The sequence below is a fragment of the Aspergillus udagawae genome, assembly GCF_001078395.1.
Source record: "Aspergillus udagawae IFM 46973 DNA, scaffold_3, whole genome shotgun sequence".
Taxonomy (NCBI): Eukaryota; Fungi; Ascomycota; class Eurotiomycetes; order Eurotiales; family Aspergillaceae; genus Aspergillus; species Aspergillus udagawae.
In genome coordinates, this window is record NW_025091266.1 from 293,807 (window position 1) to 307,543 (window position 13,737).

Here is a 13,737-nt window from a genome sequence, read left to right on the forward strand (position 1 = left end):
CTTTTGTCTTATCGGATTGTTCTGTGGGTGAAGTCATGTCCATCTCAAGCTCCAACTGGATTGATTGGTCGTGCCCCATTTCTCCATCGGGCCGACGGCTTATCAGCTCCCACGCTGCATGACACAAAGCAACCATCAGGTTAATGCGGGGACTCTGGAGAAGCCCTCATTGATTCGTGAGTAAAAGGAGAAAAAGAAAATATCTGCAAGGATTGCCAAATACGAGAAGAATCTCAGCCTCAAGATCAGCAGTGTGAGTGTCCAACGAGATAAAACTGTTAAAACGAGCCGATCCGGAGAAGAGAGATTCGTGGGGTCATGAGACGACAGTCGGCAAACAACGCATAGTCGTCGTCAACCTCAATCGCATACATATTCGAGTCCTTGAGCTCACTACTAAGCTTTTAATGCCTCTGCTGTGAAGGAAAAGGCAATCGAACAAGATCAACAGTATAATTATGTTCTGTCTTTGACAGCCACCAGTACCTCCCAATGGCGCAAGGGAAAACTCGAAGTGGGTTGCAGAACCGATCAATAGACAGGTCGGGAAATACGCGCTCAGTTATAGCGTGCGTGATGTTGACCAGATGTTCTGCAGAGACCTGCTGACGACTATGGCAGATGCAATCGATGTCGAGGCAGAAAGACGCGATGTGCTGGCACTCCACCCTATCCCTGTGCTGCATGTGAGGATGCAGGACACATATGTGTGTATTCTGAAGCTGAGAAGCGCGTGTCGATACCTGAAAGGTGAGCAAGACCACGCGGACCAGGAGGGACCCGGAGATATAAAGGAATAACCACCTGGAAGGCGCAAGGTGCTAACCGCAGTGGTACCTGAAACAGCTACCTGCGTCAGCTTCAGTCGCAAGCTAGAGCTGCAAGGCAAGGGTCGGATCACAGTCTTCCACCTCTGTCATCGCACTCCACTCCAAGCCAACCTACCCCGTATAGCAACGCAAGTGAGAGCACTCCGCCTAATCGAGATGACTGGTGGTATAATGGAACGGATAATCTTTTCTTAAATCGATCAGGAGAACATCGTATGTCCAATAGATTGCATCATCCATAATATCAGCTAACCACCCTCAGACTATGTTGGCCCTGCGGCGGCGGTCGCGCTGGCCAAACGACTACATCCTTCATCGTCCAATCTCGCATGGGACGTGCGTCCTCTGTACGATGACCCTTCGTCTCTGCACCGTTCCGTCAGTCGGGCTCTCCCGCAGCTACCACCATTCGAATTCGCCAAGCGATTGTTCTGGGTGCAATATGCCTATATCGGAACTATCTTTTCCCTGATACAGCCTGAGGACTTCGAAGAACGACTCAAAATCGTCTATCATCACCCTCCTGACTGCTCAAACCGAGAGTCATGTCTTGTTTATTGCCAAGTCCTGCTTGTCATTGCCTACGGGCTGATGTATTCAGTAAATCAGTGGTCCGGAGATGATGGCCCGCCTGGCTTCAAGTACTTTAAGCATGCCTTGCGTTTTCTGCCAGACATTCATGAGGAAGGCTCGATATTTTTCGTCGAGGTCTTATGCTATGTCGCTTATTACATGCAGAATCTGAACCGGCGGGATGCTGCTTTTCTATACGTACGCATTCCATTTGGTACAATCCCATGATGGCCCGCTGACATGAATTGCAGATTGGCCTCGCTCTTCGCATGGCTATCTCTTTAGGACTCCATCAGGAGGTGTCGCATCCCGACGTTAGTGATGCAGATCGCTATCGACGACGGCGAGCCTGGTGGTCTGTGTACAGTCTTGACAGGTACTGCTGCATGCAACTTCTCAGAACGACATTACTAACATGTTACAGGTTACTTTCTGTCAAGTCCGGGAATCCAATCACGATTCAGGATGAAGACATTGGGACAATGTGGCCGATACCCGAAGTATGACTCCTAAACCTCATTCTCTTCTTTTTCTTTCCGTCATTTATGATGATGACTCATTACTAATCGTCAGCAGGGCGGTTCAACAGCAGTTCCGTGGCCGTCTGTCGTTCTCACTCATTACACCCAACTGTCACGCATTCTAGGCAGAATTGGAGAAGGTGAACCCCTCAAACTAGGCCGTCCAATAGCCATGCTGACCTGCGGTACAGAGATCTACCGCAAAAAACCTCGATCCGGGTCTAATCTCCTGGCATCCGTGCAGAGCATTACAAATGACCTGTCTGACTGGCTCCGACAAGTGCCAGATCGCTTACGCATTGACTTTACCACGCTAGACACGCATATCAATCGCGAATCAGTCTCCATTTTCCTTCACTTTTATTCTTGCATTAACATGACTGCCCGACCCCTAGTCTTCTATGTAATCCAGAGACGCCTGGATGCAGAGACTGGAGGGCCTGCCGCAAATGACTGGAAAGAAGGCTTGTCGCAAAACACAGTTGCCGTCATTGAGAGCTGCATCACCGCAGCTCGAGCCACGACGCTCATCATGGACGCTGCAGCCAGGCACAATCTAGTCGGTACGTTCTTATATCTTCCCTTCTCAAGCCGAGCTTGATGCTCATTGTGAACCGTTCAGCAACCTACGGCTACTTGGATGGCGAATACATCTTCTCTGCCGCTCTGTTGCTGGTCATGGTCAATGCGGCCTTCCCGCACAATGAGACCAATGCCAGAACAATGGATATGGCACTGAATCTGTTGCGCAGCATGGCTGATCGAGGGAATACCTACCTCGGGTCTCGTCACTCCTTGCTGCTAGAACTTCAGGCCTCGATTGGATCTAATCAAGTGGCCGAAAGGGAAATTGATTTCAATGCTCCTGTGACACCTACCAGCAGTCAACAGCGCAGTCCTCCCGAGACCACTATTATAGGACGCGATGATGCAAGGGTCGGTCCCTCAGACTGGCCATCCCAGCAGCATATCACGTTTAATCTTGATATTAATGACGACCCGGGATTGTGGGAAGAGGTCCTTGGTCAGATCGATATTGATATGGACACTGACTGGATTGAGAATACTCTGAGAAGGCAAGACTGATTCAATTGTTCTCGCAATTAGGACTGCTATATCAAGGTTGCGCGCAATACATAGTATGCAATGTTAGTGATGACTCTTTTCAAATATACATGTCAAGACTTGCCATGGGATCTTCTCTAATTGTGACCACAACTTTATAAGGTGATGAGCCATGAATATTTTTAGCGCTACATTCAGAGTTTGGGAGTCCCTCCTAATTCATATAAGAGATCCCATATAATTATCCCTTCCCATATAATATTACTAGTTTGGGAGTCTCATCATGATTTAGATGAGCTAGGAAATCCCATAGGTCGTATCAGCTAACACAGCACAATGAGTGGAGATCATTAATAAGTATCTCACTAGTACTCCGTACTAATCTAAACACCAGTGCACTGTTCGACCAGTTCATGACCTATCCTATCCAATCGTAGTACTGGTGTATGCACCAGTCATTGCGGGTGATCAGTGTTAATAATGATCGACAAGCACCAGTCCATACCCACTTGGCTATCCTTCAAGGCAGTGCCCCTTTCTGGCCAAGCACTTATCTCCGCAGCCCTACTTTTTGGCTAGGGCCCCTGGGCCACTTCGGCCTAGTTTCCCCCACAAGAGTGTCCTTACAGAAAGGCTTCCTTACAGAAAGGCTTACAAAGGCCTACTTCATGGGGGCCTATACTCGAGAGGATTAACGCGTTCGCCTTCTATCTTCCCATTAATTTGATACCCGAAGGCCGCATTTCGATTGAGACACTGGGAGAAGAAGTGGGTCTTCCACGCACGACCACAACGTGCTAGGACAATCGGACTATTAGTGGGTCTTTCAACGCAGAACCGCAACATGCTAGAACAATCGGACTATTGTCCCGCTAAGGTGGATCGAGCAAGCGATTGGCATCCTGCTAATATTTCTGCGCAACCCGGCTGCAGTTCAAAAAGGGGCCAATGGCGCGTGGAACCATGTATTTTCTCCCGGTGCCGCGCAGTACGTCTTTGACTCCGCCCTTGCGCAATGGGCAATACCACCAGTATCGCCGCTGGGCGTGACTGTTTAATATCCGCCGTTGGGGGTAATGCCGCTCATGTCGCTTTCCAAGATCAGCTGTTGTACCAGGCTACCGCAGTCGAGCCATACAACTTGAATATCCCGATCACTCCGGCCGCAATCACATACCCTCAATCAGCGGACGAGATAGCTGCTGTGGTGAAATGCGCCTCTGAATATGGCTACAAGGTGCAAGCTCGCAGTGGCGGACACAGTTTCGGCAATTATGGTATGTATGGCCGGTTACGGCGGTAGTTCTCAGCCTCCGACGTGAAGACCACTAATCGTACTCTGTTCTAGGCCTTGGAGGAGAAGATGGTGCCATTGTGGTCGAAATGAAGCACTTCTCCCAGTTCTCCATGGATGAGTCGACCTATATCGCGACCATCGGACCTGGAATTACACTAGGCGACCTCGACACCGAGCTGTACAATGTGGGCCATAGAGCAATGGCCCACGGTATCTGTCCGACCATTCGGACAGGCGGCCACCTGACGGTGGGCGGACTGGGTCCGACAGCGCGCCAGTGGGGTCTGGCGCTCGATCACGTTGAGGAAGTTGAGGTCGTGCTAGCGAACTCGAGTATTGTGCGTGCGTCGGATACTCAAAATCAAGATATTTTCTTCGCCATCAAAGGTGCTGCTGCCAGCTTTGGGATAGTCACCGAGTTCAAAGTGCGCACAGAACAGGCACCCGGCTTGGCCGTTCAATACTCATATACGTTCAATCTGGGGACGCCTGCCGAGAAGGCAAAGCTCGTCAAAGATTGGCAGGCATTCATAGCTCAGGAAAACCTCAGCTGGAAGTTCTATTCCAACATGGTCGTCTTTGACGGCCAGATCATTCTCGAAGGTCTCTATTTTGGATCGAAAGAGGAGTACGACGCCCTGGGCCTGGAGCAACGGTTTCCGCCCAGCGAGGCCGGCAACGTGCTTGTTCTGACGGATTGGTTGGGGATGGTCGGTCACGAACTGGAAGATACCATTCTAAGATTGGTTGGAAACACCCCGACCTGGTTTTATGCCAAATCCCTAGGATTTACACCTCGCGCCCTGATTCCTGATTCCGCAATTGACGACTTGTTCAATTATATCCACGAGAACAACCCCGGAACGTTGGCTTGGTTTGTTACACTCAGTCTGGAGGGTGGAGCTATCAACACGGTGCCCGAACATGCCACAGCATACGGCCACCGCGATGTGCTTTTCTGGGTTCAAATATTCGTGATCAACCCGCTTGGTCCAGTGTCGCAGACCACATATGGTTTCGCAGACGGTATGTACGATGTTCTGGCTCAGGCAGTGCCAGAGAGTGCAGGGCACGCATATCTCGGATGTCCAGATCCCAGAATGCCCAACGCCCAGCAGGCGTACTGGCGTAGCAACCTTCCAAGATTGGAAGAGCTGAAAGGCGATTTGGATCCAAAAGGCATCTTCCACAATCCACAGGGCGTTATGGTCGTCTCCTGAGATGACACAGTTGGCATTCTTGTATAGTGTTATATGCGTCATTCACCCGGTTTAGGCACCAGTTGACAGTCCTCTGCTTGCTCGTATATCTAAGTACATTGTTCAGGTAAGCGCGCGGGCTGCTACCATCCAACTGAGGCAAAAGACCTACTATGATTTGACCATATGCTCAAATCATGCGCGGCTTCCATATATATATCTTCCCTAGCCTAACAACTATCTCCCTCTTTCTTAGGGCACATCCTTGCCACTAGGTCTAGGGTAGCCACTTTTCTTTCTAATCCAGGAATATAAATACTTTAATAAGTTCAATAACTTAGGTGGTCCTGTAGTTATAAGGTTGGAGAGATATATTAGCAAGGTTACCCCACTGACCTCCACAAATATATATTTATTATGCGAAGTCTATGAGCCCAGATTGGTTCGCAACCTCCCATCATAGAGCCATCATCTGAGCATTGATCACCACACTGCAAGCTACAGCCTTCAGACAGGACCCCACAACCTCTCCAGTAATATCCCTGGTATGTTTTTATCTCACTCATCACCATCATCTGAACTCAAATACTCTCAAGATTCTTCTCCGCATTGCCAATGACCGGAAGCATCGGACCGCGGCTTCCGACGCGCCGACCATCGGGCCGACACGTGATCTGGAGAATGCGCCCGCATCGAAGGTATGGAGAATCCAGCACGAATGATGGGGCCCAGCAGGCGGAGAACCAGTCGGATCGGCGCTTGACTTGTTGGTGATGTCGTTATCAGTGGTGGTCTCTTTCGGCCCTTAAAAGTCGGAGGTTGAACGAGCATAGTGCTCTCCAGAATTTAGAGTAACATATTATAAATCGGTGATACCCCTCGTTCACTTAGTTAGCATACCATAATTCCCCCTCCATCCTCTCCAAGTCTTACATCATCTCCCACACATACACAAACAAACAAGATGGAGGAAGAATCAGGGAAGATCACTATTTCCATCGACCGCGGTGGTACTTTCACCGATGTCCATGCCATCGTACCTGGTCGCCCGGATATCATTCTCAAGCTGCTCTCTGTCGATCCCGGTCACTATGAGGATGCCCCCACGGAAGGTGTCCGTCAGATCCTCGAGCTCGTAACAGGCGAGTCTCACCCTCGAGGACAGCCATTGAAGCTAGACCGCATCGGCAGTTTGCGAATGGGGACGACAGTTGCTACAAATGCCTTGCTCGAAAGGAAAGGTGCGCGGTCCGTGCTGTTCACAACAAAAGGCTTCCGAGATCTCTTGAAGATTGGCGATCAATCGCGTCCCCACATTTTTGACTTGACAATGGCCAGGCCTGGTGTCTTGCCAGAAGGCGTGGTCGAGGTTAATGAGCGGGTCGTGCCCTGCCATCCGTCTGCCGACAAGGACTGCTTCCCCGGCGCCCGCATTGTCGAAGGCGTGACCGGCGAGAAGTTTCGTGTGGTCCAGGAGTTGGATCTCGATGCCGTTCGAGTGGAACTGCAGAGACTGAAGGAGCAAGGGTATCAGTCATTGTCCGTGGCGCTTGTTCATTCATACGCATATCCAGAGCATGAGCGCCTGATCGGCGAGCTGGCTGAGAGCATGGGCTTTTCCGTCACACTGTCTTCCAAGTTACAACCCATGATCAAGGTCGTGCCTCGAGGGATGTCGGCCGCGGCCGATGCATACCTCACCCCAGTCATCAAGACATATATTGATTCCATCTCGGCCGCCTTCGAAGGGGGTCTGGAAAAGCAGCGAGAATGTCGATTCGAATTTATGCAATCCGACGGTGGCCTGGTCGACTTTCGCCGATTCAGCGGGCTGAAGGCGATTCTGTCTGGTCCGGCTGCTGGTGTGGTCGGGTTTGCAGCCACTAGCTATGATCCCACCGAGAAGATTCCCGTGATTGGTTTCGACATGGGTGGCACATCCACAGACGTTTCGCGCTTTGCCGGCCATCTGGAGCATGTTTTCGGATCCAAGGTCGCTGGTGTTCTCATCCAATCCCCTCAACTCGACATCAACACCGTGGCAGCCGGTGGAGGCTCCATCCTCACCTGGCGGAACGGTCTGTTCTATGTCGGTCCGGAATCTGCGTCAGCCCACCCCGGTCCGGCTTGTTATCGCAAGGGTGGTCCGCTGGCCGTGACGGACGCCAATCTGTTCCTTGGTCGCCTGCTGCCGGAATACTTCCCACACATCTTTGGTCCCAACGAGGACCAGCCACTGGACCTGGAAGTCACTACGAAGCTATTCAACGAACTCACGGACAAGATCAACACCGAAAGGAGAGAAAAGGGCCAGCCAGAGTACACGGCGGAAGAGATCGCCTTGGGTTTCTTGAAGGTAGCGGATGAGTCCATGGCGCGCCCCATTCGCAATTTGACCGAAGCTCGCGGATACGAAACTGCTTCCCATCATCTGGCGTGCTTTGGTGGCGCTGGTGGCCAGCATGCCTGCTCCGTTGCCGCCTCCCTTGGAATCTCCCGCATCATCATCCACAAGTACTCCTCCGTCCTGTCCGCCTACGGTCTCGCCTTGGCTGAAGTCGTCAAGGAGTCTCAGGAGCCGGTCTCTGCTGACTACCACGCCTCGCAGTCGACGCTGCAGCAACGATTTGACGCCATGACCAAAGCTGCTACCGAGGAAATGTTGACTCAAGGCTTCCGAGCCGATCAGGTCCACCATGAACTGTACCTCAACATGCGATATGAAGGATCGGACACCAGCCTGATGATCTTGAAGCCGAAGGAGGACTCTGGGTTCCTCGACCAATTCCGCGAGCGTCATCGCCGAGAATTCGGCTTCAACTCGGAGCGACCAGTTCTCGTTGATGACATCCGTGTGCGTACGACCGCCTCTTCCAAACTGCGGACGGAAAAGAGCCCACTCGTCCAGCTGAAGGAAGCGTCTTTGAAAGACGTCAGTAGCCCGCCTGATAATGTCACCCAGGCGTACTTTGATGGCCACTCTAGCCGCATCGACACCCCCGTTTATCTGCTCGACAAGCTCGAGAAGAGCACTCGTGTGCATGGACCTGCCATCATCATCGACAAGACACAGACCATTGTTGTCGTACCCAGCGCTGTTGCAAGCATTCTGGAGACGTGCGTCGTTATTGATCTCAAGGATACCAAAACTGATGCGTCCGCCGCCAACGATGAGTCATCCGACATTGATCCCATCCGACTGAGCATCTTCGGTCATCGTTTCATGTCCATCGCCGAGCAGATGGGCCGGACGCTCCAGAAGACCTCGGTATCGACCAACATCAAGGAGCGTCTGGACTTTTCCTGCGCTCTGTTCTCTCCTGATGGAGGCCTGGTCGCCAATGCGCCTCATGTTCCTGTTCACCTGGGCTCGATGCAGTTTGCTGTCCGGTACCAGCACCAGAAGTGGTTGGGAAATCTGAAAGACGGCGACGTCCTCGTTGCCAACCACCCCAGCTGTGGCGGAACTCACTTGCCAGACATCACAGTATGCTCTATTACTCCATCCGCTATTTGATGTACTGACATCCTTAGGTTATTACACCCGTCTTTGACCGTCCCGGTGGCACCGAGATCATGTTCTACGTGGCGTCTCGCGGCCATCACGCGGACATTGGAGGCATCCTCCCTGGATCGATGCCTCCCAAGTCCACCGAGTTGTGGCAAGAAGGAGCAGCTATCGAGGGCGACAAGATCGTCAGCAACGGCGTCTTCGACGAGAAACGCATCATGGAGCTTCTGGTTGACGGGCCCGCTCAGTACGAAGGATGCTCGGGCGCACGCTGCGTCAGCGACAACATCTCGGATCTGAAAGCGCAGATTGCCGCCAACGCGCGCGGTATCTCCCTGATCCAGGCCCTTTTCGCCGAGTACGGCGTCGAGACCGTGCAGAAGTACATGTACGCCATCCAGCACACGGCCGAGAGGGCCGTCCGCGACCTCCTCAAGGGGCTCCACAAGAAGTTCAACGGCCAACCCCTGGAAGCAGTCGACTACATGGACGACGGCACCCCGATCAAGCTGAAGGTCACCATCAATGGCTCGGACGGCTCGGCCGTCTTCGACTTCGCCGGCACGGGCCCAGAGGTCTACGGCGGCTGGAACGCCCCGATCGCCATCACCCACTCGGCCATTATCTATTGCCTGCGCTGCATGATCAACGCCGACGTGCCGCTCAACCAAGGCTGTCTGGCGCCGATCGACATCCACGTCCCATCACCCAGCATCCTCTCCCCGACCAAGACCGCCGCCGTCGTCGGCGGCAACGTCGTGACCTCGCAGCGCATCACCGACGTCGTGCTCAAGGCGTTCCGCGCGTGCGCTGCCTCGCAGGGCTGCTGCAACAATCTCACATTCGGCACGAATGCGCGCACCGACCCGACCACGGGCGAGACACGCCCGGGCTTCGGGTACTACGAGACCATCGCGGGCGGCAGCGGCGCCGGGCCAACCTGGGACGGCGAGTCCGGGGTGCACGTGCACATGACCAACACGCGCATCACGGACCCGGAGATCCTGGAGAAGCGGTACCCGACGCTGCTGAGGCAGTTTAGCCTGCGTCCGGGATCGGGCGGCAAGGGTCTGCATCCCGGCGGGGACGGCGTGATCCGCGAGATTGAGTTCCTTGCGCCGATGCAGTGCTCAATCCTCTCGGAACGGCGGGTGCATCGTCCGTACGGTCTGGAGGGCGGCGAGGATGCGCAGCCGGGATTGAATCTGTGGATTACCATGGATAAGGAGACGGGGGTGGAGCGCAAGGTGAATGTTGGGGGGAAGAATACCGTGTCTGTGGGCACCCATGACCGGTTTGTAATTATGACTGCCGGTGGTGGTGGATGGGGCGCTGCATCTGCATGAGCATGAGCGTTTATTGTATGTAGTGCAGGTTCTGTTAATGTTAAAACATTTATGACAAATATGAGGAATGTTATGATTTCAAATCGAGGCTCTTCGTCTATCTCCTTTTCCATCTATTACGGACTAATTATACCAAATCCAAGAAGCATCGAATTCATTGCCGATTTCATCCCAACAAACGATGAACCTCATGCTTAGACTGACAGTATCACGTCGACAGGGATATGTTCCTAGGCGGTATCCCATCAGACGCCACAACACCCGAAGGATCACGAAGGAAAGTCAAAATACAACGTGGTCAGGTGGATAAAAAAAAGTAACAAGGGCGGAAAGCAACGTGCACCTCGTGCCAAAGGAGAACGCTAGTTCAGTTTGGAAATAATTGTGAGCCTCGGAATTGTCGCTAAGTATTCCTCGCATGAGCCTAAACAAGTATGCTGCAAGGCGTTTGTAAGTGCCGAATACGGTGTACCTCTTATTCTTATCTGATTTGTCCCATATTGAGACACGTGAAGGAGCCGGGTCACTCATCATCTGCACAGTGTTTATTGATTACATCCGGTGGAGAAAATAATCGAGTAATCAACGTGATCAACTGATGACTCGGTCGGTGCCTGAGGCAGCACGAAAGATCTAGTGTTACTAACACCAGTCGTACAAACATTGACCTTCGTGGATCTGTTTCACTTCACTGACAGAGGAAGTAGAGCATACGCCATAGACAGACAGTCTACTACGTAGTCACATATCCCAAAGTCACGGGCTCACAGTCGCCCTCTTCAAAGAGTGCTAGGCCTTAAATCGGCGATTAAATCGGCGATTTCATTCCTGTTTTACATAAGCAGAATCACATGTTCCTGATCGTGATGTGATGGCTGCCTTACCCCCGGAGATGGAGATCCCGTCTGAGCAATCATCTGTGACCTGTCATGCAAAATGACACAAATCAGAAAGAAAAATAATTGACTAATTAATGTTAATTTTGTTTCTGATAAAGCTGGGGTAAAAAGGTAAAAAAAAAAGAAAAAGAAAAAGAGTGATTTCCACAATGTCTGCTATACCTACTTACTAGGTACAGGGTACTAGACACCTTGCGGATGATGGGACAAATAAACTAATCATTCTCTTCATGCTATAGCTATACCCCCATGATCATGTTGTGTCTCATCTGCAACAGCAAAGAAATCCAATGCTTTGATCTGATGGCTTGATCAGGCATCACCAGTCACATTTACCCCGCCGGACCTTCACAACGAACAACTGGAGAGCTTCCCCCTCCCTTGACTGTCCTTTTGACGACTAGAAAGAGCTCTCTTTCTCTGTTTCTTCCTCTTCTTTCATCCGTCCTTCCCTTATATTCAAGTTCGGTGAGACATCTTGCCTGCCATGGGGAAACTCCCCGCGGCCGTCGTTATAGCCAGGTATGGTGGAAATGCATGAGCTTCTGATGTAGCAACCATCGGCTGACAGCCTGACCTCCAGGCATGGCGCTCGACTAGATGCGGCCGACAAAAATTGGCATCTCACCTCTCCGACTCCCTATGACCCTCCCCTTTCCTATGGCGGATGGCTCCAGTCCCGCGCGCTCGGAGCTCGAATCATAAACCTACTGCAATCGTTCGACGACCATCCCCCTGTTTCGTCCGTCGTACCATCCGACGAGCCGAAATTCCCGTCATCGCTCCCGAATCCCAAAAAGAAGCGCAGATTCATCATCCATACTTCTCCCTTTCTTCGTTGCGTGCAGACCGCCATCGCTGTCAGCTCGGGGATCAGCCAACACTACACGGACAGCGAGGTTGTTCACCCCGCAGTCGCTTCCAACTCCACTCAGGCCAATGGATATTCTATGGGATCAGCTGCAGACTCGTGCAGAGAGTCTATCTCGAGTCCCCTCACACCGGCCCCTCCGATGTCTACTCCCCAGGATCATCGGTGTCTTCTGCGCGTGGACGCATTTCTCGGGGAGTGGCTGACCCCAGACTACTTTGACCAGATCACGCCTCCCCCCAAGTCGGAGAGGCTCGTCGCTGCTGCCAAAGCCGAATTACTTCGGCGCGGGGACGACGTCGTTCCCGAAGCGGACACAGCCACCAAGCCGACTACAGGCAACTTCCCTGGGGGCTGGGGTGGTTTCACAAACTCTGACACCAGTCGCGGGGATGGAACCGTAAACAGTGTTGGCCCTTCCTCGGGTGTCACCCATGCTCCGGGACAACGCACCCGTGCAGGGAGCTACGACAGTCTCAAGTCCGCCGAAACACCCCACGCGAGAAGAATCCTCAGCAAAGTCAACACCGATCTTCCACCAATTCCAGACGGCGCATACATGCCTCCCACTCCAAGTTACGCCATCTCGCCCTCCGACCCGATCCCCGTAGGATATGTTACGCACGCGCGCAACGCCTGTGTGAAGATTGACTACCAGTGGGACAGCATGCGGGAGCCCCAGAACTGGGGCAGTGGAGGGGAGTACGGCGAAGAGTGGAGTGCCATGCATTCGCGCTTCCGTGCTGGCTTTGAGCGAATGCTCTCCTGGTACCGCGACACCGATCAAGGTGCCGGGACTGGCCGACCGCGGCGACATTCTCAGCAACCTGGAATTCACGGGGATCTACACCAGCCAGCTGATGAGGATGATGCGACCGACCTCATTCTCATCGTGATTACTCACGGGGCGGGATGTAATGCCCTAGTTGGGGCGCTGACTGGAGAGCCTGTGCTGTTGGATTTCCAAACAGCATCTCTTACCCTGTCTGTCCGCAAGGACAATGCGGACGAACAAGCCGAGGCAGTCACTTCTCGGGAGCAATTTTTGTCTCCTGGAACGGCGGAAAAGACTCCAGCCACGAAATATTACAGCTTACGACTTGTGGCCTCGACCGATCATCTGCGTCCTGCCCCGAACCCAATCCTATCCACCTCCAGCTTGCCGTCACCTAACGGTCCGGTCACTCACTCGATCTCCGCGTATCGTCATCGACCTGCTATGCGTCCCTCGCTTTCTCAGGGACAATTCATGATTGGTCCATCCCCCAATTCGGGTGTTGGGTCACGTTCTTGGTCCCTCTTGCGCCCCTCTACAGCGCCCAAGGGCTCCACCGGTCTATGGGGCTCGGCCTCTGTTATACCCGAATCTGCCGACGATATTTTACCCAACTTTGGCGACCGGAGATCAACTTCTTCTGATGCCGTCGGTCCAGGTCAGATAATCGGTTCCGCGTTGAAGCCTGAGGATTCAGCCACGTTGTCCAACCTGCCTCAAAGAACCGTTTCCCAGCGTGGTCTCTGGGGTAGCACACCGGCAACTAAGGACCGGGAAGCGGCTACCAGAAGACGTTGGACAGTGACTGAAAGAAGGATATAGCCGGCTTTATTTCGACTCTAATCTTTGG

At 52.7% G+C, this 13,737-nt stretch overlaps 4 protein-coding genes across 4 annotated transcripts; all 4 read left to right on the forward strand.

The window, feature by feature from the left end:
• Positions 1–614: 614 nt before the first annotated feature.
• Aud_003958 (transcription factor domain-containing protein) lies at positions 615–3,010 on the forward strand (the record flags this gene model as incomplete). Its single annotated transcript, XM_043288905.1, has 8 exons — positions 615–750; positions 1,035–1,043; positions 1,093–1,601; positions 1,655–1,779; positions 1,828–1,903; positions 1,980–2,064; positions 2,116–2,487; positions 2,547–3,010. 8 exons carry the CDS (start codon positions 615–617, stop codon positions 3,008–3,010), a joined length of 1,776 nt encoding a protein of 591 aa, XP_043144840.1.
• A 994-nt stretch (positions 3,011–4,004) lies between these two features.
• Aud_003959 (FAD-binding oxidoreductase) lies at positions 4,005–5,506 on the forward strand (the record flags this gene model as incomplete). The annotated part of the gene is made up of 2 exons (XM_043288906.1): positions 4,005–4,266; positions 4,338–5,506. 2 exons carry the CDS (start codon positions 4,005–4,007, stop codon positions 5,504–5,506), a joined length of 1,431 nt encoding a protein of 476 aa, XP_043144841.1.
• A 943-nt stretch (positions 5,507–6,449) lies between these two features.
• On the forward strand, positions 6,450–10,342 carry Aud_003960 (5-oxoprolinase; the record flags this gene model as incomplete). The annotated part of the gene is made up of 2 exons (XM_043288907.1): positions 6,450–8,972; positions 9,020–10,342. 2 exons carry the CDS (start codon positions 6,450–6,452, stop codon positions 10,340–10,342), a joined length of 3,846 nt encoding a protein of 1,281 aa, XP_043144842.1.
• A 1,386-nt stretch (positions 10,343–11,728) lies between these two features.
• Positions 11,729–13,709, forward strand: Aud_003961 (uncharacterized protein; the record flags this gene model as incomplete). The annotated part of the gene is made up of 2 exons (XM_043288908.1): positions 11,729–11,763; positions 11,825–13,709. The coding sequence occupies 2 exons, from the start codon at positions 11,729–11,731 to the stop codon at positions 13,707–13,709; spliced, it is 1,920 nt and encodes a 639-aa protein (XP_043144843.1).
• Positions 13,710–13,737: the final 28 nt, after the last annotated feature.